Source organism: Triturus cristatus, chromosome 10 (assembly GCF_964204655.1).
Source record: "Triturus cristatus chromosome 10, aTriCri1.1, whole genome shotgun sequence".
Lineage (NCBI taxonomy): Eukaryota > Metazoa > Chordata > Amphibia > Caudata > Salamandridae > Triturus > Triturus cristatus.
This window is the reverse complement of record NC_140593.1, coordinates 519,505,452-519,532,630: the sequence shown is the minus strand read 5'-3', so window position 1 is coordinate 519,532,630 and position 27,179 is coordinate 519,505,452. Positions and strand designations below refer to the sequence as shown.

The following is a 27,179-nucleotide window of genomic DNA, read 5'->3' as shown; positions in this document are numbered from 1 at the left end:
GGGCTGCCCACCTCCCATTGGCTGGTTTGTCTCACACCAGGCAGCGTGCTTCCGATAGGAGACGAGAAGGCATTCCCCCATGCCTCCCCCAGCAGGCCTCTCCCCACTGCCCATAGCTGTGTCTGGGCATCGGGTGAGGGAAGCGGCCCGCGTAGGGGGAGGTACCTGACTGCTACCACCAAAGTGACACCGCCTATTTAAATATCTGTGCAGCGACAAGCAGGGCATCACTGCAGCGACAAAGCAAATTGTATCCAGTAGCTCTTGCGTTTGTTCTCAGCTTCCCACCTGTGACTTCGGTGCTTTCAGAATCAGGTAAGGCATCAGCGCGTGTAGGGAGCCTCTGTGTATGCCCTGCCATCTGCCTTGGCCACATATCTAAAGAAAGACTAACACAATCTACATATCTACACATAAAAGTATTGTCATCTGCATCACCAGCATGTCGCGCTTTCCAATGTGCTGTTATAGCAGGCGCAATCTGCACTGTTGCTGTTGCACAGCTTGACAAACTTTTGCACGGCATGATTGGCATTGACTAGCCTCATGCACCACTGGTATTTGGTGACAGCCATCTGTACTTTTGGCGCGGCTTGACAGCCTCTGCCACTGGTTTCTCGGCCTTGCCTGTGATTCTGCACAGTAAGGTAGCTTGGGACAGCCTTCTGTACGGTTGACATGGTGTGCTTGAAAGTCTGCTTCAGATCTGGCCTACGTACAATTTTGTACTAACCTAGCTGACTTTGCAAGCTTTTATGAATAACATTGTATACTTTAGTATCTTCTGGCTGAACTCTAATGAGATTGTTTGATGAATAATTATGAGTAAAACTGTCTATTTTTATAAACAAATCTCTTTCTACAAAAAATCTTCTATGTATGTAAGGATTGCAATGATTTTAAGTAATTGTGCAATAAATACATTAATCTTAGTCGGTGACTCTGTAAGTAAGACAGCAGTTTATTTTGCTAGTGTCCCGGCATCCTTAATGCTCTGCTAACTTTAGGTGGCCTCCACTGTCGTGGTCCAGTCTCAGCTATTTGAGATACTATTATTATCTGTCTCTGCAGCACCATCCTCTGCAGAAAGTTTTTTTTTTCTTACACTCATGGTTTGAAATCTAACCTGCTTACCGACTATTGAACCATCTTACATGTTCTTTACATTGACTTGTGCATAAAACTTTTGTGGGCACGTGAAGATGTTGTGTAACTAGGATATGTTTTCTTTGAAGTTTATTGTTCCTGATTCTTTTTAACGGATGTTTCTGTCTCAGTAGTTTTGATGTGTGTACAGGACGCAGTCCCCTCTTTTTACTTAGTGGCAAGCAAAATACAATTTATGGGGTTAAAGAGAGATTATGACATACACTCTGTTATCCGTTTATTTATCCATCCGGCACTCTTATTAACGTTTTCTGGTAATTTCGTCTTATTTATGGTGTGCTGCTCCCTCTTTTAGTGTTTTGTCTAGGAACACTATTTATGAAACATGAAATCAGGGGAAAGTGACGTCTCTCACTTCCAAGTAGCAGGTGCGCACAATTATCCTTAGACCCGTTAAGGTCTAGTCATATTTAATCTGTTTTATAAAGAAATCCATTTAATCCATTGTGTTTATGTTCATTTCATTTATTATTCTTATTCTTCAAATTGTCACGTTTACTCATTTCTTTAGTAAAGCAACTAAATCTTTTTACATATTCACATGTTCACACTACCCAATGCATTTCGGGTCAATGAAAAAGACCCTTCTTCAGGGGTCTGTAACAGAAAAATAAAGGAAATATAATGAGCAATTCAGTCGTCTAATCATACTCTTTCAGTATTTGACTCTATCTAATATACAAAAATTGTCAATGTATCTCGTTTATAATAAGGTTTTCATTATTCTGTCAGTTGGCGAAGTCTAAAAATCTTTACAACTCTATACCTTGAAAATCCAGTGCCTGTATTACCCCTGTCAATGTTTAAATAAAACACCTGAAAAGATAATCCTAATGAAATAAAGTTCGTGCTAACTACAATTCATTAACATTCAAATTGCAAAAAATATATCTGAAAAATGAAGACTAAAAGCTAACATATCTAAAAGATGAAGGCTGAAAGCTAGCGTAACTATTCTTTGCAAGTCTGCCGGTTACTTACTTCCATGTGCAACACGAAGTTCCCAACTCTCCTTCAATGCGAGTTCAGTTTACAAAACAGCCCTAGTGTGTGATATTTATACATGACTTAATTGGTTGAAAGCATGATGACACATCGTGCCTACAGCCAATCATATGTAGTGGTTACCAGAACCTATCAGATTCTCTTATTCGTGTAGGTGAAGCTCCCGCCTAATTTCAACCTATCAAGAATCACTTGTCAATTACACAAATGTTGTTGTAACTCGGTAGAGGCGCGCTCATTGGTCGCTCCTTTACGAAGTCAAAAACAAATTATACCTATAGTAATGGTGATTCTACATAAAGAATAAATAAATAAATGTTGTGGAAAACGAACCATTATTATAAAAATTAGAATTTAAACATTCTTCAACAGATAATAATAAATTCGAACTACTGATATCTATAGTAAATGACCAGTTTTGTCAAACATCTTCAAAGGTGTTCTCTATGCAGGATGGCAAACAATATATCCTCACAGGTTTTACAAAAAACACGATAGTTCAATTCTGTCATTAATTCCTTCCGGTTGCATGCTCGCCATTTTTCTGATCCAAAAATATTCTGCTCTTAATCTCTGTTTGTGAGTGTCCATCGATGAGTTTGGTTTGATCACTTCTAATATGGTGAATTGTAATTGCGCAATGTTGTGTCCAGCCTCTATCCAATGCATAGCCAATGTGGACTTGCGGTTTTTATTTCTTATATTGCTTTTATGTTCTGTGATCCTGATTTTTATTTTTCGTTCCGTCTGCCCCACGTATAATTTACCACAGGGGCATTTTATTCCATAAATCACTCCTTTTGTGTCACACGTGCTTGAATGTAAGAGTGGAATCATTTGTCCAGTCATCGGATGTCTGAATTGTTGACCAGTTATCACATTATTGCAATGTGTACAGTTCTCGCATCTTTTCATGCCTTTGTGAATCGTCTTAACATCTTGATTTAATTGTTTCTTGATTAATTCTTTTAGATTTTTTGATCTCTTATATGCAAAAGTGATTTGATTGGCTACTATGGGTTGTAAGTCAGGTTCTTCAGTGATGAGTGACCAGTGTTTTCTCATGATGGTGGTGATCTGTTTTGATTGAGCTGAATATTTAAGTACACATACTGTAAGTTTTTTCTCCAATCTTTCTTTTTGATGAAGTAGCAATTCTCTGTCCATGGACTGAACTTTGTTTTTGGTGTGTTGTAATATACTTTCAGGATATCCTCGTTTTAAGTATTTCATGATCTGATTGTCGATGGTGGAGGATAAGTCATTCGGATCTGATGTTATTCTTTTAAATCGAATGAATTGGGATAGTGGTAGGTGTGTCTTTAATGAGTAGTGATGAAAGCTGTTGAAATGTAAACTACTGTTCCTGTCAGTTTCCTTTATGTGAACATTGGTTGTTATTTTGCCGTCTCTAATTGTTATCTTCACATCCAAAAATGCCAATTCATTGGAGTCAATTTGATAAGTGAACTTGATTCTGTCATGTACCTGGTTTAGTGTGTGAATGTTTTCAATAAGTTGATCTTTGGTGCCTTTCCAGATTACAAAGATGTCATCTATGTAACGTTTGAATATCATGATGCCATCCTTCCATTGTGAATTATTCAGTATGTGATCATGTTCAAATTTTGCCATGAAGGTATTAGCGTAGGACGGTGCCCCCGCAAAACCCATGGAAGTTCCGCTACATTGCTCATAGAAACCATTCTCCCATTCTAGATAGCTGTGGAATAACGCAAAATGTAATAGTTCCATCAAAAAGATTTTATCTGTTCCTATGATGTCATTTTCCAGTAATCTCCATTCCATTGCTTCTAAACCCTCATGATGGGGGATAGAGGTGTAAAGTGATGTCACATCAATAGAACATAACCATATTTGCTCATCTTTTGGGATTGTTATTTCATTTAGAAGGTTTAAGAAAGCAGTGGTGTCTTTGATATAGGTGCTCCAATTTTGAACCAATGGTTGTATGAACCAGTCTAAGTATTGACCTAGTGGTTCTGAGATTGATCCACAGGCTGACACAATGGGTCTAAAAGGTGGTATGGTGGCATGTTTATGGATTTTCGGGAGCATATAAAATTGAGGCCTCCGTGGATATTTGATGTTTAAAAAATGAAAAGTCTTTTCGGTTATCCACTTCAACTCTAGTGCTTTTTCCAAAATTGATTTTAATGTTTCTGCGAAGATATCAGTGGGATCCTGTTCAATTTTTCGGTACGTGTTGATGTCTTGTAGATGTGTACGTACACTTTCCATGTAAAAATCAGTGTTCATCACTACTATAGCTCCACCTTTGTCTGCTTTCTGTATTGTGATGTTTGTCATCTCTTTTAAAGATCTCAGAGTGTTCCAATCTTTTTTGGAGAAGTTGCTTTTGTTTCCACTCGAATAGTTAATTTTTTTCATTTCAGTGGTAATTACTCTTTCAAACGCATCAATGGTCTTATGTGATGTAGGTGCACAAAATGTACTCTTGACTTTAAATTCTTTCATCTCGCTTTCAGGCTTATCAATCGATTGAAAATTTGAAAAGAAATTCTTTAATCGCAGATTGCGTAAGAATTTAAAGATTGCAATTTCTGTTTCTTGGGCGTTTGATCTGTAGTGAGGTACGTAAGTGAAACCTTTATTTAGCAGTTTGGTTTGAGCATCTGTTAATTGAATTCCTGAGATATTTATGACAAGGTTGTCTTCTTTTTGGTCGACCGGAGTGCTCTTTCTGTCTCTGTTTCTTTTGTTTTTTCTTTTTCCCCTCCTTGTTTTTGGGGTTCTCCCGTTGTTGTTGAGCCTGAAGGAGCATTGTTGGCGGCCGGGCTGGTCTCTAAAAAAGTCACCTTATTTTGTTGATCTCTACGAGTTGTTTGTAAATTGCTTCCTAAAGGTTTCCTGCTTTGTGCAATTTCGGATTCTGAAATAACACTCTCTTGTGATGAGCTCATTTCTGTTTGTGGTCTCTTCCAATTTCTCTGATGATAAACCTCTGCCCAACTATAGACTTCTTCCAACTTATAATCTATAGTGTCTCTTTTATATTTTTTGATTTTCCTTTCTTCTATTTCTTTAGCATATTTCTCAAGTTTTGTATTGATGTCTTCCAGTGTTTTTGTCAAATCTTCATGAGTGTTTAATTCGCGTTTGATTGTTTCCAATTCTTCTTCCAAAGTCTTTAACTCTTTTGACAATTCCTCACAAGAGAGTGTTATTTCAGAATCCGAAATTGCACAAAGCAGGAAACCTTTAGGAAGCAATTTACAAACAACTCGTAGAGATCAACAAAATAAGGTGACTTTTTTAGAGACCAGCCCGGCCGCCAACAATGCTCCTTCAGGCTCAACAACAACGGGAGAACCCCAAAAACAAGGAGGGGAAAAAGAAAAAACAAAAGAAACAGAGACAGAAAGAGCACTCCGGTCGACCAAAAAGAAGACAACCTTGTCATAAATATCTCAGGAATTCAATTAACAGATGCTCAAACCAAACTGCTAAATAAAGGTTTCACTTACGTACCTCACTACAGATCAAACGCCCAAGAAACAGAAATTGCAATCTTTAAATTCTTACGCAATCTGCGATTAAAGAATTTCTTTTCAAATTTTCAATCGATTGATAAGCCTGAAAGCGAGATGAAAGAATTTAAAGTCAAGAGTACATTTTGTGCACCTACATCACATAAGACCATTGATGCGTTTGAAAGAGTAATTACCACTGAAATGAAAAAAATTAACTATTCGAGTGGAAACAAAAGCAACTTCTCCAAAAAAGATTGGAACACTCTGAGATCTTTAAAAGAGATGACAAACATCACAATACAGAAAGCAGACAAAGGTGGAGCTATAGTAGTGATGAACACTGATTTTTACATGGAAAGTGTACGTACACATCTACAAGACATCAACACGTACCGAAAAATTGAACAGGATCCCACTGATATCTTCGCAGAAACATTAAAATCAATTTTGGAAAAAGCACTAGAGTTGAAGTGGATAACCGAAAAGACTTTTCATTTTTTAAACATCAAATATCCACGGAGGCCTCAATTTTATATGCTCCCGAAAATCCATAAACATGCCACCATACCACCTTTTAGACCCATTGTGTCAGCCTGTGGATCAATCTCAGAACCACTAGGTCAATACTTAGACTGGTTCATACAACCATTGGTTCAAAATTGGAGCACCTATATCAAAGACACCACTGCTTTCTTAAACCTTCTAAATGAAATAACAATCCCAAAAGATGAGCAAATATGGTTATGTTCTATTGATGTGACATCACTTTACACCTCTATCCCCCATCATGAGGGTTTAGAAGCAATGGAATGGAGATTACTGGAAAATGACATCATAGGAACAGATAAAATCTTTTTGATGGAACTATTACATTTTGCGTTATTCCACAGCTATCTAGAATGGGAGAATGGTTTCTATGAGCAATGTAGCGGAACTTCCATGGGTTTTGCGGGGGCACCGTCCTACGCTAATACCTTCATGGCAAAATTTGAACATGATCACATACTGAATAATTCACAATGGAAGGATGGCATCATGATATTCAAACGTTACATAGATGACATCTTTGTAATCTGGAAAGGCACCAAAGATCAACTTATTGAAAACATTCACACACTAAACCAGGTACATGACAGAATCAAGTTCACTTATCAAATTGACTCCAATGAATTGGCATTTTTGGATGTGAAGATAACAATTAGAGACGGCAAAATAACAACCAATGTTCACATAAAGGAAACTGACAGGAACAGTAGTTTACATTTCAACAGCTTTCATCACTACTCATTAAAGACACACCTACCACTATCCCAATTCATTCGATTTAAAAGAATAACATCAGATCCGAATGACTTATCCTCCACCATCGACAATCAGATCATGAAATACTTAAAACGAGGATATCCTGAAAGTATATTACAACACACCAAAAACAAAGTTCAGTCCATGGACAGAGAATTGCTACTTCATCAAAAAGAAAGATTGGAGAAAAAACTTACAGTATGTGTACTTAAATATTCAGCTCAATCAAAACAGATCACCACCATCATGAGAAAACACTGGTCACTCATCACTGAAGAACCTGACTTACAACCCATAGTAGCCAATCAAATCACTTTTGCATATAAGAGATCAAAAAATCTAAAAGAATTAATCAAGAAACAATTAAATCAAGATGTTAAGACGATTCACAAAGGCATGAAAAGATGCGAGAACTGTACACATTGCAATAATGTGATAACTGGTCAACAATTCAGACATCCGATGACTGGACAAATGATTCCACTCTTACATTCAAGCACGTGTGACACAAAAGGAGTGATTTATGGAATAAAATGCCCCTGTGGTAAATTATACGTGGGGCAGACGGAACGAAAAATAAAAATCAGGATCACAGAACATAAAAGCAATATAAGAAATAAAAACCGCAAGTCCACATTGGCTATGCATTGGATAGAGGCTGGACACAACATTGCGCAATTACAATTCACCATATTAGAAGTGATCAAACCAAACTCATCGATGGACACTCACAAACAGAGATTAAGAGCAGAATATTTTTGGATCAGAAAAATGGCGAGCATGCAACCGGAAGGAATTAATGACAGAATTGAACTATCGTGTTTTTTGTAAAACCTGTGAGGATATATTGTTTGCCATCCTGCATAGAGAACACCTTTGAAGATGTTTGACAAAACTGGTCATTTACTATAGATATCAGTAGTTCGAATTTATTATTATCTGTTGAAGAATGTTTAAATTCTAATTTTTATAATAATGGTTCGTTTTCCACAACATTTATTTATTTATTCTTTATGTAGAATCACCATTACTATAGGTATAATTTGTTTTTGACTTCGTAAAGGAGCGACCAATGAGCGCGCCTCTACCGAGTTACAACAACATTTGTGTAATTGACAAGTGATTCTTGATAGGTTGAAATTAGGCGGGAGCTTCACCTACACGAATAAGAGAATCTGATAGGTTCTGGTAACCACTACATATGATTGGCTGTAGGCACGATGTGTCATCATGCTTTCAACCAATTAAGTCATGTATAAATATCACACACTAGGGCTGTTTTGTAAACTGAACTCGCATTGAAGGAGAGTTGGGAACTTCGTGTTGCACATGGAAGTAAGTAACCGGCAGACTTGCAAAGAATAGTTACGCTAGCTTTCAGCCTTCATCTTTTAGATATGTTAGCTTTTAGTCTTCATTTTTCAGATATATTTTTTGCAATTTGAATGTTAATGAATTGTAGTTAGCACGAACTTTATTTCATTAGGATTATCTTTTCAGGTGTTTTATTTAAACATTGACAGGGGTAATACAGGCACTGGATTTTCAAGGTATAGAGTTGTAAAGATTTTTAGACTTCGCCAACTGACAGAATAATGAAAACCTTATTATAAACGAGATACATTGACAATTTTTGTATATTAGATAGAGTCAAATACTGAAAGAGTATGATTAGACGACTGAATTGCTCATTATATTTCCTTTATTTTTCTGTTACAGACCCCTGAAGAAGGGTCTTTTTCATTGACCCGAAATGCATTGGGTAGTGTGAACATGTGAATATGTAAAAAGATTTAGTTGCTTTACTAAAGAAATGAGTAAACGTGACAATTTGAAGAATAAGAATAATAAATGAAATGAACATAAACACAATGGATTAAATGGATTTCTTTATAAAACAGATTAAATATGACTAGACCTTAACGGGTCTAAGGATAATTGTGCGCACCTGCTACTTGGAAGTGAGAGACGTCACTTTCCCCTGATTTCATACACTCTGTTATGTCATTTTACCATGTCTACCTATGCAAAATATCTGGCAGTCCCTTAAAAAAAGAGTTTTGTTTTTTTAAAGAAAGAGAGCTATCCATATTCAGCTGATACTTTCCAACATAATGAACTGTGGTTAACGCTATGGTTTACACGGAATACCAGGTTATATCCTTCTTCCAAGAACATGCGTATTATGTTTTGTAGCCTGCTTTTCAAAGCTTTGTTTAAAACCGACAATTTGAGACAGATTTATTCCACCTACACATCAAGAGGATTTTGGAAACATCCTTTCCACACAAGAATTCGCTCATCTGAACAATATTGTACAGTTCATATTTAACATGTAGTGTTTCATGAGGAGGTACTTAAAGACAAATCTATAAAAATATGTACAATATTTGGCACCCCTTCACAGTCTGATTGCTGACTTGAAATGACTGCTGCTTTTGACACTGTAATGGAAATATGAATTGGCACCAATAGTGAAACAAAACATTTAACGACAAAACATTCTTACCTTATCCAAATTATATTTTAAAATGTGTGGTTGTGATTTCTGACTTGCCTGTAGCCTACTATCTCCTCAGTCAACTATTCAGGCATACTGTTAATATTGTGGCAAACATCTCCCCTCTTAGGCCCTGAATAAAACAGTAAAAAGAAGAAAAGTAACTAGGTCACTATCGCAAAATTAAAGAAGAAGCAGTGATTTAAATATGCAGTGTTCGTAAAACATTTTGTTTAGGAAGCCATGATTTTTTTCTTTTTTTTACAGAATCTGCAGATTGTGCTGTCAATTCGTAATTATGTAGCAAGCTCAGAATTGCATAAAACATGCTGTATAATTCATCAATGCAAGTGACCCTTAATAAGGGAAATTGATTGGCCATGGTTCTGGATAGCTTAGCATTGTGTATGTTGACTATTTCTACTTTTCAGAATGTTGATGAACGGTTATACCTTTGGTCATTGCTATTCCATATACTGCTCAGCTTTAATTTTCAGCCTTTGTCTTTCGGGTTCATTAGGTCCACAGGCCTTGTAGTATGTACTTTAGCGTGTTAAGTCTCACACAAGTAGTTTTTCTTTTTTGAAGGATAAGATCCCTGATGTTGATTGCCAATCACGGTTTGTATTCATATTGTTATCCTGAAGATCTTAGGCATATGGTGTGTTTCAATAACTGTTTCACAACATTCATGATTTCAGACACACCAGCATCAATTTGTTTTCTGTTCCTACAATATAAGCACTTTGTGAAAACTAAGAGTGAGTGTTGGCAGTGAGTGTTGGCAGGGAGTTATGGTAATGCTGAGTATGATTCTGTGTTCCTTTTCTGACCTACAGTAAGGCCTTTAGTGAAAGTGGGCCGGTGTCTTTTACGTGAATTTGTAATCACTGCTTAGTATAAGGTTTCTAGTTGACTCCATGTCATGAGGATCGGCTCTTGCACAATCCTTTTACAAATCCTTGGTTTCAGGTATGTTACTGGAATTGCTATGGTCGAAATAGAAACCAAGGCTACAATTCCTTCAACGTAGTGGGATGAGAAAGGAATGACCAGGTCTGGACATCGTTTTCTTGATGACATGGAGTCATTCAGTAACCTTAAGTTTATTTGGCAAGTAATCATAGTCTGAGATGGGAGATGTATATTTAATGGGCATTCGTTAACTGCGCTGTTTCAGCATTTCTCAGGAATCAAAAAAAATAATACTCTGATAAATGTGTGCCCCAGGTTATATGGCAACAGAAAGAATGATTAATAGAGTTTGATTGGGTGCTATGAGTCAGATGTGAATGGAGGTGGCAAATCCAATGATAGCAGTGTAGTGGCACTATGGCTTTTAGTTCGCTTAAAACACTTCTTGTCTGTAGGCATTAAACTTCACAACTTTTTGCAATTAAATATGCAAGGCTTTGCTTAAACTGCATCCCTGTATGTCAAATATTCTAGTTGAGGGTGGCAGTGGTTGGGACTGTGAATTAACATTGACCTCTCTTTTCCTTTTAGGATCTTTTTTCATTGCAGCTGTCTTGTAGTAAACAAATGCCAAGACTAGAAGGTCAGTGTTGGAGTTGTTCTTGCACGAGAGGGAGGCAAAAGGACGGTGTGAAGAGCACCGCCTGGCTGGCCTCTAAAGTGGGAGAAGCCATGTCCTGGGTGAATTCTTTGTTGAGTCTGACCTGTGGAACCCTTGGCAGTAACCAGGCCCAGAGTCTGATGCAGCGGAGTCTCGTGCTCTTCGTTGTAGGCACCTTCATGGCGCTGGTGTTGAACCTCCTGCAAATTCAGAGGAATGTCACACTCTTCCCAGAAGAAGTTATCGCCACCATTTTCTCTTCTGCCTGGTGGGTGCCACCTTGTTGTGGCACAGCAGCCGGTAAGTTATGAAGCCAAATTATTTTATTGGCATTGTTAAGACTACCACTACATGTTGTGGAAGGGCTGAGGATAGTGCATCATAATACTTCATGGCAACCTCTTTGATTGGGGCACTCCATTTGGGATCTTAAAACGTTCTAACGTTGATTGATAGCTGTGAATACTTAACTTAATGTGCAGCTTCTGTGTTGTCTCAAGGGTGACTTAAATGTCATGTCTTATTGGGACACTCCTTAGAAAATGAATATTGTCAGAACACAGAGCACACATGATGCGTTGTTTTTGGGAAAAGGGTTATTTCTTCCCCAAATCACGAATAGCCAATTTCATGCCAGTATGAGCTTGGAATATCTATTCTCAGCCCAACTATAAACATTAAAATGTTGAAAAGAGTATACTGCATGGATATCAGACTTCAGAAGTATTTGATGGGCGGATTCTGTGTTCTAATGAAATCATTTGAACGCTATTTACTAATTTCACTCGAAAATAAAGCTGATAACACTACAGACAGTAATCCAAAACGTGGTGTCACAATGTTCATTTTTACGTAACAGGTGAATTTTGTCTGGTGAATGTGGTAGGTGAAGTTTGCCACTGTGGACATGTGGTGTTCTAGAGCTGTTGAGTGTAAAAGGTGACAATTTTAGCTGCTAGAGAAGACGATGTTCAGCAATCAAGTCCATGAGAAAATCGTTTATAAAAGAGCAACGCATTTTACCAGACTGTAATCCAAATACACGGGGGGAAGAGGAGTAACAGCAGAGATGCCAATGTGTTTCAAGATATGCGTTGTGCTCTCTTTCTCAGTGCATACCGTTTTTTAATACATTGGAACTTTTTAATTAAGTATTACACCCCTTGGAGAGAGGCTGCACTGTCTCTGCCACAGAACCGTAAATTGCCCTCACATGTGGGTAGCTTACAGTTGCGTTCTACTTAGAACCCTCCAGCTAGGCTGGCTGGGTCCATATCATAACACTTACCCAAACACTTTTTTTTTACTTTGCATTTTCGTACTTATTGTTTTGTCTTTTCAAGTGTGAACCACGACATAGAAGAATCGAACTGCAAAGTACTCTCACTTGGCATGTAGAAATTTGACATCTCTGCAGGCCACTTCATGCAATAGGTGACTGCCCAATTCCAATTCGTGACCGGGCTGTCTCTTTTTTTTTTTTTAGATCGGGCAGCAGACGTAGGCTATTTTGTGTTATCTGTTTGTAGCAAACGTCTGATGAGTAGCCTCTTCAGAATGCTCGCAGACGATAGGGGAATTATTGAGTAAACGGCCCCATTCATTGTATGCTGAGAAGCTTGGACAGCTGCGCTGGGTTTGTATTTAGTTAACAGGATGCCCGCCTAGGGCAGCTGCTCCCGAAGCACTGCCAAACCGCAGATAATTCAGGTCCTGACACGTCACGCTCAGGCCTCTGTGCGATTGGTCCTGTGGAGAACGGGTGAGCTGTGGGCCTGACAGATTATTGGTCGCCTGAGAGAACACACCACTGTGCCTGGGACTCAAAAACAAGGAAGTGATCATGTGCTTGTGTGTCTTGCCCAGACTGGGAGCAGAGTCTGGCAGCAGCTTTTGTCCTCAATCACGTTTTGCATTCAAGTAGATTTCCTTGAAGCAATGATCTTGCTCAGTCAGTGGCCTGTATATATCAACACATCCTTGTTTATATTAATCGTATGTTTACCGTATAGATTCAGAAGAACCAACTTACAAACGTTTTGTTGCTGCTTCGTTTTTTTTCATTTTGCAAATGGAAAGATAAAAAAATAACGCCAACACATTTATTGCCCTTCTGGTCAGTGGCACAACTTTAATGAATTAATAATGTGAACCCGCGGATAATATACCCTGCTAATAAACGAGATGAAACCCTGGACATCTATGGTAAGGCATGGCTGATACAGGTTCAACAAGCAAAATGGAATACAAAATAAAACCAGGATTCTAGGAAGCTATTTATATTTATTGAGATAGTCTAAATTGAGAATGGGGGCCTATGATTTAATCAGTCAGTGCGATCCAAGCTTTTTACTTTATGGATGACACCTTCAACATTGAAATGGATGTTATCAATGACTGATCTGTGCGAAATGTCCGGAAGTCTAATGCTTCTAGCAATAGAGAGTTCTTGCTATGATTCTACTACTTGTCGACTTGCGTTCATTTGATAGGTGTCGCCCTCTTTCCCCTCCTGACAAACAAAATGCCTCAGTGGTGTTCAGAAGTCATCCTCTTTTTAGGCCTTGGACACGATCCAAAACCTGTTCATTCGCCCTTCACTTCACTGGGATCAGCAACTTCCTTAGTTCTAAATTTAGCTCCAGTGCCCAGTGCCAAAAAAGTGCACACTGGGGGGGGGGGGGGGTATTTTATTGTTTTTAAAGTTAGTTATTTTGTAGTGATTTCAACATTGGATTTATTGCCAGTAATTGGCCTCTGTTTCTCCAACTCGTACTGATGCTGGTGTTCTGCCAGTTTGTTTTAGCTCTCGATTTTTGCACATACCGGTACTGCAGCCCAGGAAGATTAAGTCAATTGTCTAAGATCACAAAATGATGCTCATGAGTCTGGAGTGTGATCACTGACACCTGATTTTAGGCTGTGCCTCTTCACTATTTCCTTACCATTCTTCGTAATGAGAGGTTTAGGCCTCAAAAGACTCTTTAGTTAGGCCGCCTTTCGTGAGTCATGGCATTTAAAAATTCATTTAATTATTTTCTTTTCATGTGGTGACCCACCTACAGACGTAGAGCTGTAGGTAGTCTGAATTTGTGAAGACTATTATCACTAAATTAGCGAACTATTCATTCTAAAAGTGGAATTTCACAATCGAGATGCTGTAATATATATGGTCTATTGTGTTTTCATTTGTAGTTCTTGACACTGCAGCGATGAAGTTGGAACTGTGTTTGTATATAATACTTTATAAAATGCAGTGATAATAAAGATGTGTTGTGTAAGAATGCACAAAACGTTTTTGTATTAGGATATAACCTTTGCCATTCTCCTCTCGAGGTTATGTCACGTTTGCCTTTCAGCATGTTTTAAAGTGAAAGGTATGAAAAAAGTGAATATACGTAACTATTTAACAGGGTGTTGTAATAAATTAAACAGAATCTGTGTTATTTAACAGAACATCCTGATACATAGCCCTACCTTTTTGTAAGCAATTTCGGATCACACATCCAGAGTTACAGAATCCCCATATTCCACGGTATATTTTTGTGAAGAACATTAAAGTGCACCTCTCTACTTTCTAAACTTTTTCTAGCAGCTTATGTTGTAAGATGCCACAGACCTTAGACTGCACGGACATTAGCCAGTAGGCCTGGATTGCATCGTGAGATACAAGCCAGACCCATTGGATTTGCCAATGGCTGTCAGTAGCACCATGTGTCCTGAACACCAGCACTTGCCAGGTGGTAGGGTCACACGAAAGCTGCTTTGTGCTTTGATAAGATACTTTGGCCTGGTGCCAGAGTAAAGGAGCTACCGCCCTTGGGAGGGGAGTTGGTGAGCTTGTTCGCTGTGTGAGCAGCAATTGAGAGGCTAAAGAAAGAATCTGCCCGGCGGCCATCTTAGTACTTAGAAAAAACAATAAAATCCCAAAGCATTCTTTGTTTTAAGTCACACTATGATAATGATTGATGTGTTAAAACTATTTAGTTTTTACTGCATCAAACTTAAAAAAAAAAAAACGTTGTCAGCCCTTAGATACGAGCATGACTGCAAGATGGCTGCCAGGAGGCAGTAGAAAGGAGCATTCATTTCACTGATTCAACTTCAGTAGAAAACCTGTCAGGAACCGAAGCAGAAGAGCTTTGTTTCCTTTGTATTCCCACAGGAAATGCTCTTTTGATTAGTACACGTCATAGTGTTAGAAAAACAAAATTGTAATAGTTTGAAAACATACCATGTCACATGAGCATTTCCTAGTGAACTGTGTATGCTTGATGTCAGAGCCACTTTCTGAGGGCCTGATTATGAGTTTGGCTGTCTAATGGACTGCCAAACCCATGGAGGCGGTGCGGCAACCGCCACAGCGGTGGTCCGACCGCCTTATTATGATAAGGACAGTCGGACCATCGTAGGACAGCCACAAACGCCAGGGATCCCTTGCGGTGGAACACCGGTCAGAGACTCACAATATGCTGGCTTTGCCTCTACAACACCGGCAAGCATTTTACGAGTTTCTTCACTGCTACACTTTTGATGGCTGTGAGCATGCCATGAAAAGTGTGACTGTGAGGAAACAAAGGGGGCCCTACAGTGCCCCCTGTTGCCTCAAGGACTGGAGATGCATGCAGGAAGGCACATGGTGTGCCCCTCTCTGTGCATGCACCCCCTGTTTTAGTATGGCATGGACTTTACAGTCCATGCCTTGCTGTAATGCGCTGTGGCGGCCCCACGGCGCTGCCTTTGAAAGGCTCTCCTATGAACCTTTGAAAGGCCGTGCCATGGGCCAGCCACCACAGGACCGCCTGCCCGGATTACAACTTGGGATTTGGTTGGGGGGGTCGCCGGTAGAGTTTGACGGTGTGGGAACGGGGTGACATGCTTCACCGCTCCCACACCGTGAGACTCATAATCAGGTCCCAAATGTCTATAATGACTTTTCACAAGGTTGAGGTGCACTTTTTTTACCGTATGTGAAAATCTACAACAAATCTTAACTCCAGTCTTAAAATGTATTCTCTTTTTCTTTCTTTTGCAGCTGTTGTTGGCCTGCTGTATCCATGCATTGATAGCCGACTTGGAGAGCCACACAAATTTAAGAGAGAGTGGGCGAGTGTAATGCGCTGCATTGCCGTCTTTGTTGGAATTAACCATGCAAGTGCTGTATCCTTCAGCTAACTGTCTGTTTACAAGTTCATCACACATTGTAATGACCCAGTTTACTCTCTAAGAGTGTGCGTTCATGAAGCTTACAAATGAAAATTGAGTTGGGGAATGTTAAACATGGTATTTGGCTTATCTATCACCAAGTAATCTTTGAGCAATCAAAGCACTTCTTGGTATTGAAACCTTGAACTAGAGTGAGATACACATACCAGATAAGTCAGAGTGGGCACAGGACCATCCACAGCGCAATATCACTAGACAGCGTAGTTCCAGACACAGCTGCAAATGGCCATCCTCAGACTGAATAGCCACAATAGGCCGAACTCTTACATCTCCATTCGCAGTGTAGCACCAAAATTATACAGTTGGCACATCGCTATGAAACCCAACAGCGCTGCAACGCACCACAGCAATATATAAGGTAAAACCACTTGCCAAAATCAGCATAAATATACTGTACCTGCATGCAAGCAGCAGGGCATCATAATTTCCTGCATGAATTGTGAAGCATGTATAAAAATTACTTTTCTCACCAAGCAATGGACAATCAACAAGTCCAAAGAAAAAAAAGCACAGAAAAGTCCCTTGGAACTCCTACCTATGCACATAAGACTTAGCAAAGATATTCCAATATCGAGCTCACTTTACTACTTCCATACTAATCTACATAAGTCACAATTAAACGAAACATGAATGACCTCTACTAATCGCACACAAGCAAACTCTTCAATTTAGACTTAGTTGTTGGAAGTCAATCCTACATCCCGATAAAAGAGCACCCAGAAGGAGAATGTACTAATGACTCGAAATAATGATACCACCATACAAATTTCAATAACGTTGCACAACAGTTAACCAAAAGAGAGGGAGCGATGGAGTGTAGTACAATTACAAAGGAAGATATCTGCTGGATTAGTGAAGGGCATATGCAAAAACGTAATAAATGTTGTCGAGCATATTCATATTTTTGTGGATATAACCGATCTGAGCAAACTCCACAATGTGCTTTCCATTTTCCTGGTTACTGCCAATAACCTTCCGTTGAAGTTTGATTTTTGGTAATATTAAAAAAAAAACCTACATTGAGATAATGTGCTCAATGCTTGCGGTTTGTCATATCGAGTCCTAGTGATTCGTTTTGTGCATTACTGGGATTTTTTTTATTTAGCAGCATATACAGGGAACAACTGCATGTTTCACACCACAGTTATACAGTTGATTTTGTGGATCTGTTTGAAAGTGCAGCATGTAAACAGAACCCCTCTACTGCAGGGCCTGGTTGGTGGTTAATTTCGTAAACCTAGGAGATCTGTTCCTCCTTTCTGGTGGTAGTAGAACCACACAGTTTTTCCTCCACTCGGGGAAGTTGTGCCAGTGACCAGTGCTAGCTTTTACATGTTTTGTCTTCCCAACTCTTAGCTGCTGTATATAACAAGGATAATTGTAGTACACGTTTTACTCAGATTGTTTTATGTGCTTTGTGTATCTCACTCAGTAAGTGACCTTTAGCAAGTTAAAAATAACTCTTAAGGTTGTGTGCTACTTTCAGTTTGCCTTGGGGTACTTATTCTGGGACCATTTAAAGTTGGCAGATGGATTCAGGATTCAATTTCGTATCATGGTAATTTGAATGTATGATAACACTTTCCTTTTCTGAGCATATTTAATGCACCCTGTTCATGTAACCAAAAACGGGATTGTATTCCTGTAGGAGGTGAGATTTGTGTTTCCCCGTAAAACGTTCACTTGTCTACATGAATGAGTATTGAGGCAATAAGGTTATGTTGACAGTGAGCTTGGTTAAACAGTTGCTCCCTCTTTCTGCAATAATTGGCAACATAGTTATTAAGAGTAGCTAATACATGTTCTATTACACAGTGTCTAAATATTGGTTGTTAGATGGTACACCGCCCTCAGCATTTATTTCAAATGCTAAAGGACATGCTATAAAATCAAAATATCTTAATATATTTATACTAGATCGCAGAACAAACAAATCAGACCTGTAATTGTGGCTATATGGACAGAGGGTGTCCTACATAAATATTCATACAGGACGAAAAGAAGAAGTGTGGGACTGTATCTTTATAAACAGTACTGGATGAATTAGAAAGTCTAGTTGACACTCAAATGAAAACTTTAGACCTCTCACTATATTTTTCTTGGGATAGGCTCACAGGTTTTTAGTCCATAATGTGTGTGCGGCCTCCTGCAGCACAGATTGAGAGTTTAACAGCATGCACGAATGTCGCTCTTTATTGAACGACATATGCAAAACCCTGTTTGGTGCTTGAATGCAAGGAGTTAAGTTACTTGATAATATTGCTTAGAAGCTGCAGTGGTCTTCTGTGCATAGTCAAGTCAGTGGTCACTTTTCGTTAAGTGTGAATAGTGGGCAATGTAACGTTACCAAGGGTGGATGTGGAAGTCTAGAAAATGGGATCTATTTCATTAGTAGTAGTGCAAGGGACCACCTTCCCTTTTTTTTCTTCAATTTTAATAAGATTACATTGCTAACAGTAAGTCAGTCTTGTACATTACTTTATAAGCAGAGTGTAAAACGATTATGTATTTAAATACCAGAAAAGGAAATTGATTTTAATTTGGTAAATGTGTTTATGTGCAAATGTGAATAGCCTTATGGGTCATGATCAAAAACAGGCAACATTAATTTCACATCACCTCATTCACAATGTTCAGATTGATAAACAGTTTTGTTCTAGAACTAGCAGCGATAATCAGAACTTACAGAACCATATTCTGTGGCATGAGGCACTCCATTAGAGATGCAAGTGAAGTGGTGTTAAAACCACCATTAAGTATACCAATTTAGTTTAATGAACATATTTCTCCTGTCTAAGTTGGAGAATGTATTGAATTATACTTCTCAATATACTATTTAAAAAATAGACATGCAGTAGTTGAGTTTATAGTGTTAAAAATGCTTTCTGTTAAGTACATTTCTAATTGACGCTCCCCAGGGCAAAAGTCCTAAAAAAAAGTGTGGGGGGGATAACCAAGTTAGGGAGCATGCAAGTGGCATGGTGCGTGACATCACACATGACATCACAGGAAGTGACCTCACAAGAAGTGACATCACATATTAAGACCTCATACATATGTTTAGCAGGTCTATCATGAGTACATTTAAGTGCATTACAAGACTTAACAAATGAGTGTTTTGTTGGGGTTGTGCCAAATAAGTGGTGCAACCCAAACACAAAATCCCGGCCTTAACGAATACAGTTTTTAAAATTTTAACTCTACCACAAAGAAATTGGCAACAAAAAGAAACATGACAGTAGATCTATTCTGCTTAAGTGGTTGCAAATTCTGCATTTTTAAATATGTTTGGGGTTAAGGCACCTGTTGCAGAGATCTTAGTGTGCCAAGTAAATCTCAGGGAATAATAATGATAATGGTAAGATAACTCTCAAAGTTATCACATTTGTGGAGAGATCTGTGTTTTGTCTAGTCCCAGGTTTGAATCAAAACATATCAATTAGCATGCATATAACATATTTTTATTTTATGTAGATAGATAAGTGAGTTACTGCTTTTAACACAGAGATCCTTTGGTTATTTGCTGTTCATATATTGTAAACCTTCTAACATAGCACAGTGAGCTATGAAGGGCATCTGACTCCTACACCTTGTAACCCTCACTCTCTTATGTAACACATCTTGGACATTGAATTACACTTACATGATTTATTGTCTATACATAAATTGTATGTTAAGTAACGCACTCTGACTCCCTGCATTGGGATCTCTAGTGCTAGAAAATGAATACAATAGTGTTATTTAAATTGTTATTTGTGTAAATACTGGGGCAGACCAACAGATCTTACATTCTTACAGTGCATGCATCTCTCTTATATAAAGGGACTGAACAAAGTCAAAAGAATGCCTCTCTTAAGTACTTGTGATGTGATAACAAGCTGTGTGCCTTTGTATCCCATCCATTGCATTTGGATTTGAGTGTGAGGCTCCAGACGGGGCACAGCCAGGCTCATATTCGAACCAAAAGGAGGCCTGATGTCTCCTTGACTTCTGGCCTTTATATTTGGTCCAGCTAGGGGTGAAAATGAAAAAGCCTGCTTCCTTCCTGCACATTGATGCTGGAAATGGAAAGCAGACAATGTGCAGTCGCTCCTGAACGTGTCCCGGTGTCTGAAAATAACAATGGGACAAGTTCATCCTATTTCAGTGGGACCCAAGTTATTTGCAGGGTGGACAGCATTAACCCTGTGAAACTAGTGGGTGGACACCATCTACTCGCGTGTACCCCCAACTTGTGTTCTGACTTTCCCTACCCACGTCCCTTCTTGCAAGCAAGTCTGTGAAGCTGTCATGCAGCCAAAAAGATTTGTGATATAAATTGATCTTTAACTATCACTGTTTGCCATTTTTAAGAAAAACAGAATTGTTTCCTTAATGGTTTAATAATCAGAAACTGGATTTTGCAAATAATGTGCAACTGTCCCTAACTTTAGCAGCACTCTCCTTGGGCCTTTGGTGGACGTTTGATCGTTCAAGAAGTGGACTCGGGCTTGGAATTACAATTGCCTTTCTTGCTACACTGATTACTCAGTTTTTGGTATACAACGGAGTTTACCAGTAAGTACCCATTTGCATTTGTTTGTGGAGGGGTGGGAGGAGAATAGTTTAACAATTCTGTTTCATGAGTCTTCTAAATTCCTGATCCATTGATAACTAAAATGTGAAACTTTGCTTGAACTGCTAAATGCTATGACAGTTCCCTTACAACTCCAGGTGCTGATGCGCTTTCTTTCATTCGCACTTATACTTAAAAGGTTACCTTGTTCTTCTTTCCTCATCCTTTGCCTTTCTCCTCTTTCAATATATCGAATCATATGATATACATTCTTCCTATTATCCATATCTAAGACTACATGTGTGACTTTTTCCTTTTGAGTAGACCGTGATAAAACTGCAGGGTAGAGGACTTCATTAAGCCCCAGATGTACCTCGTACCATACATGCACCTTGATCCAAAAACTAGAGAATGCAAACCTGTTGAAGTCACTGGTTTCTTTTACTGTGAAATTGTCTTTCCAATCAGTTTACACATTTGGAAAGGAATGCTCTTGTTTTTTAGGCACATTTTCTCCTCTTATGTTAATTTCTGGTTAATCTCCAATGTGCATATTTCAACTATATCCAGTTGGGAGATGCTAATTTTTAATTTCAGCAAGCTGTCGGTATGTGTTTCGTTTTAGTTGGCATTGGCCACACAACACCAGAGCCACAATTAGCTAGTCTTTTGTACATGTTTTATTTATTTGAATTTTTATTCAACACGTCCCTGCTTGCTCTGACTTGCAATGCCCATGCAGCTAATGTGATAAGTAAAATTTCTTAGCCCCAGGGTCTTTGGCACGTTTTCTATCAAAGTGTTTTTTTCTCAGAGTGATGTTAACCTAAAGTTGGTAGTGACTGTGATTCTGATAACGTGGGAACTCTGGTGTCACAAGTTAGATACAAAAAGAGAGTGACCCCACTATCTAAGAGACAGGGTACCATATGCAAAAAATGTACAAAAGGAGAATTTCTCTTGGACCACACCTCAATAACAATGTAATCGCTGCACTCAATCATATAAAGGTAATTAAATATCCTTAATCAACTTTTATACTAGGGCCCAAAAATCAATTATAAAGACTTTTTTCTTTTTTGTATGTATCAAAAGCACATTTATTAAAAAAACTATTTCAATCATATTTGACACAATTAATAAATATATTTTTTTTTCAAAAGTTAAAAAAACATTCAACAGTTAGATTCACATATATAATAAATGTGCTTTTGATATATTAAGGATATATAATGACCTTTATATGATTGACTGCGGGCGATTACATTATTGTTGAGGTGTGGTCCAAGAGAAATTCTCCTTTTTTACATTTTAAGTGTCACAAGTAACTGCATTTGTTTAGAGTTAACATGCTACCTTAAACCACTGACAGTAGTTTTTGCTCGAGTTAGTTGATTTGAAGCAAATATATGCACACTTGTTGTGGACATATTATTGAAGTTAGGTTTAAAATTCTCTGCACTGTGAAATGTTAGAAAGCGTCTTTTGCATGGTGGTGGAGCATGTGTTTAATGCTTTATATGTGGAGAGGGTGTGTAATATGTAACTGTGTAATAAGGTCCTGTGTTGACATCGAGGGTTCTGATGACATGAAGCACGAGGTTGCAGATATTACCAGAACCCAAAAAGATGGCAACATTTGACCATATTACAAGTTAGCCAATATGTAATGTATATTTTGAAGGTGAGTGCTTGAAAAGGGTACTTTTTCAAATGGGAAAATGTTTGTTGAGAGCAGTAAGTGAACCATTGGAGAGATGGTTGATTTTCTGTAGTAAAAAGAGGAGAAAGAACCATTTTCTTTAAAAAAAAACATAAAAAAAAAAAACACTTTATATTTGTAGAAGGAAACGATTGTTGAAGCTGTTCTCTGCAAGGTGCAGCGAACAATTAGTGCTGATAGGAATTTTCCGGTTTTTTTTACCTTTCAGGAATAGATTGTTAACTAATCAACCAACAGTGATGCTGGAACCCATATTTCACAGCGAGCCATGAATATTTTCCGTATTTCAGTGGTCTCTGACCTTTGGGGTTCTCTACCTCTATTCAGTATAATTAAACCACCCACACATGTAGTATATCTACTTATTCTGTGGAATTTGAAAATAAATGTACTAATAAATGCACATTTACATTTATTACTACAGTGCAACAATTCATTTGGAGTTTATTACTTGAGTAGAGCAAAATTGGAATGAAAATAATCCTCTTTTTACTGTCTCAGATTACATGTAACAATTATTGTTAGACAGGGAAACAACTCTTTCAACTTTCACGAGGTCTCTTTAATGCGATTTTACCTTCCTGCACAAATTTAAATCCCTATGCCATGGTTTTTGTTAAATACCCTTTGAAAATCTTTGGCCAAAACAAATAAATACACATGAAAAAATACGATGCCATAAACTTTGTATGCAGATGTACAGAGTGTAATATGCTATTCATTACTTTTCACCTATTGTGACTCATGGTTCCTCCCCACGCTCAGCAGTGGCAATTTTTACATCTATTTATCTGTTCATTCTGTGAATTTAGTGGTCTGGAAATGGTGGGGTGTTAGACCTAGCTTTATTTTCCCACGAAATTTTTATATCTAACATTGGGAGCTATAGTCACATTTCCATTTCTGTTTGAGAAATAATGATTATTTAGAAACACATCTTGAAGATACTGACGTAGCTTACATACTATTTTCTTCTTGTTATTCTTTTACAGTATTTGTTGCCAATGATTTTGATTTTGTATTTTTTCAGATACACATCACCAGATTTTCTCTACATCCGATCCTGGCTACCTTGTATATTTTTTTCAGGAGGTGTTACAGTAGGAAATATAGGACGGCAGCTGGCCATGGTAAATATGTGTTGCAATATCTGGGGCAGAGGTGGTAGAGGGGGGATGCAATTGTGTTAACTGCTCCTCAGAAGCTCGTAAGAGTGACAGCCCCAAGATAGTGAGTGTAAGGAGATTGCAGCGGCACACGAACCCTGGCATTTATGGAATTCTTTTTTTGCTTAAGAGTGAACCAATGAGGTCCTTCTTGAATTTAACAATATTATTAGTGTTATTATTTTAGCACTTAATTATCAAAAGGGGCACTGGCACCTGACTTGCAAATTCCCAAGAGTTAAAATAGAAGTTGAAGTATCTCTTTTATGATTCTTGGCTTCCCTTCCCTGTTGATAAAACTCTAGTTGGAGTAATTTCCTGACATTTTCCCAAACAGATCAATATTTTACCTTCTTGGTTCTGGATAAATGAGATGACACTCTTCTTTCAGATACATACTCTGTATTCAGGTTGAAAGCCTCTCTCATTGTTGACAATATTAGCTGGTGTAGTGTTAAATGATATAAAAGAGCTGGATGCTAGGTTTCATATGAAACTGCAGTTTGATGAACTAGTGGAGCCGCTAAGGGCTACAATTGAGAGGCACGCTTGTGACAAACCCTCCCCTTGCTAGGCATATCGGACCTTCCCAGTTGTGGTGCAGGCTGACTGATTACATAGCTTGGCTGTTATCTGATGGCCGTGGGTGTATCTTACTCACTGCCTCAAACCAGCACTGTTCATGTGCACTAACTTGGCACTAGCTACGACCAAGTTTACAAGAAATGTACACTTGACAAAACATCTCACTGATGCAGGCTGTTTTAAATAGTTTTAATTCCACTATTGCTCCTAAAGCATTTCCACTTAACTTGGTAGAGGCAAGCATATTACATGAGGTACTGAAATAACGTAATACTCATCTACAATTTCAGTAAGGCTGTAATCCGCCAGTGAGGGCTTTCCCTATAAAAGCATTTTTATTTGAGAAAACGTGCACTTTGGCACGTTTTCTATCAAAGTGTTTTTTTCTCAGACCTTTTTGAAGGTGGATAAAAATTGCCTTATACTATGATCTATGGGACAGAATTGTTTTTTAATACACTGTTTAGTGTGTCGCCTCTTTATACAACTCAAGTGACCCAGCCAGAGCTTGTCGAACACCGGATCTCTTTCAACCATACAGACAAGGGGGTGGAGGCCGGGGGGATGTGTATTGTAGCGCAAAACAGACAGTATATCTCCCTTCTCACACTGCCTTTTGAAATGCAGCTGCATTTACATGAGAAATAGTTGGTGACCTACAAGTCCACTTATGTTTTTGTCTATTTACATACCACGTGGGACTCAAAAATAACTTCAGGGTAGTTCAAAATTTGTTGCCTCATGTTAAGACAGCACAGACATGTTGTTAGATGCATGTCGCTAGGCATACAAGGCACCCCCTACTACTCTAAAAAATGCATCATAATGTGAAGAAGTGCAGACTGCATTCAGATTTGATCATACATGTACATATTTCTTAAATTTGGCACTTGCAGAAAAAAACTGATTGGCTTACAAGTCTTGAGTGTGAAAGCCAATTACGCATGTCATACTTCCCATATGCATAGCTTATTTTCTTATTTTTTACTGTGACTGTAGGGTCTACCTGAAAAAATGCATCAAGACTGAAAGGTTCTCACGCAAAGAGGATTCCTGGTGCGTTGTCAAAGCAAACTGAGAGGAGGACGGCATTGATCGTTTTGATGGAGGAATTTTTTCTGAAATCTTCATATAGGATCACCTCACTGTTGAGCTGCACATGGAGATGAAACATGAATCCATCTTAAGATAGCCAAACCAGGTTAACTGCTTCAGTTCATCTTATCTTTGGAATTCATTGCAGAAACATTTGTATTGAGCCGCAGACGTTTTAGGATCTCACGCCGTACCGTGTACGGTGCACTGGGGCACTTGCAGCCTTCCAAGTATTAGATTCTGATGCAAGTAACCGAACAGCTGCCATATGTCAAAGCCTTGAAACATATATGTTATTGCACAGTCACTTTTGTATAGGTGCTCATAGGACGCATATTGGTGATGTCTGAAACGAGCGAAGTATGGTTCAGAAGGAATGTGTTCATCAAAAAGTTACAACAGGGCTGTTAAAAAATAAGAGTGTACTGGTTTGAAACAGTGACAATAGAATACAGGAACTGCGATTAGCACTCGACCATGTCTCCTTTACTGTGTAAAATTATGAAGTTAATTTAAAAAATGCTATTATAGTTTAACCTGCATTTTATAGTAGGCTATCGAAATGTAGGTAATATTTTCATGATACCCAAGTCCTGAGTTTACAGCACTCCACATTGTAGTTTTAGGCAATATACATTTTCTGGAACTGTAACCAATTTTCTTCACGTGTTCTGTTACACAGGCGTTAAGTATTATCTTAACTTTGTATGTGGAAGTGGGTGGGGAGCATCACCATTTACTTACTTAATTTTTCACAGTCCTGTTTAAATTTTGCAATCTGTGATTGCCTTGTATAAATGAGAGTGCATATGTCACTGCATTAAACGTGTTGTTTCTAAATATTATATTGTGCTCCAAGTGTATACATTCAGTTTAGTATAGATAACCGTGGACCTAAATAGCAAGTATTGGGTCTTAAACCTCCAAGTGCAATGTATTAGGAATAAAGAGCTGAGCCTTGCTTTCTCTTTACATGTTTTTTTTTTTTTTTTCTTTCGGATGCTAGAGAGGGGTTCTGATTTTTGTTCAATGCCGGAGGAAGGAACAATTTAGCAATAATTTTGTTTGCTATGATGTTTCTGTATCTCTGATTTGAAATATTGCATATAGAAATACTCCATTTGTGTGGTGTGGGTGCAGTTGTATATTTCTGAATTTGCATTTTGTATTATTAAATGAACTGATTATTTTGGTTGCAGATCTTGCCAGCAAGTATGTATTATGTAATATCAGAGACAATTTGGCTTTCCAGCCGCCTCTGTTATTTCTTTTCTCTTTTGCGAGGAAAAAATATTAAACATTTTTGGCACAATGTTTCCAATTCTGGAATCTCTTAATTTTAAAGCTGGTTATGTTTTTCGACTGTGAAATCTTCATCATAAAAAAACACTTTAAAATTGTGATTATATAAAGCATGATTAGTTAAAATACCACTTTAGGAAATGTGCTTTTCTGAAATCTAATATGAGCCAGATAATTCTAGAAGGATAATATGTATTTTGTGTCAAAAATTGCATTTCTTGCAGTGTTAAAGTTTGTTAGTTTTGGAAATACAGAACCCAAAAATGCAATTCAGAATATCACTGTTGCCAACACTTGTTAAAAACACTAGAGCCAAAGTAGATCCTCCACATGCATGTTTGGAAATAGATTTGCATTATATGGGGTTGGATATTTACATTGAGTCATACATTCACATCGATATTTTGAATGGTGTTTTGAGTTTTACATTTTTTACGTTAATTAAAAAGTTTTACAGCAGAA

General features: G+C 38.1%; 1 protein-coding gene across 2 annotated transcripts; it reads left to right on the top strand.

Moving 5' to 3' along the window:
* Positions 1-27,179, top strand: INSIG1 (insulin induced gene 1). 2 transcript variants are annotated; one of them, XM_085631987.1, is made up of 6 exons: positions 1-315; positions 10,996-11,365; positions 16,101-16,225; positions 20,682-20,848; positions 23,600-23,699; positions 25,320-27,179. In XM_085631987.1, exons 2-6 carry the CDS (start codon positions 11,032-11,034, stop codon positions 25,347-25,349), a joined length of 756 nt encoding a protein of 251 aa, XP_085488113.1. In that variant the 5' UTR covers positions 1-315; positions 10,996-11,031; the 3' UTR covers positions 25,350-27,179. The 2 variants fall into 2 exon arrangements, with proteins under 2 accessions (XP_085488113.1, XP_085488112.1); XM_085631986.1 differs by lacking the exon at positions 1-315 and adding an exon at positions 8,274-8,324.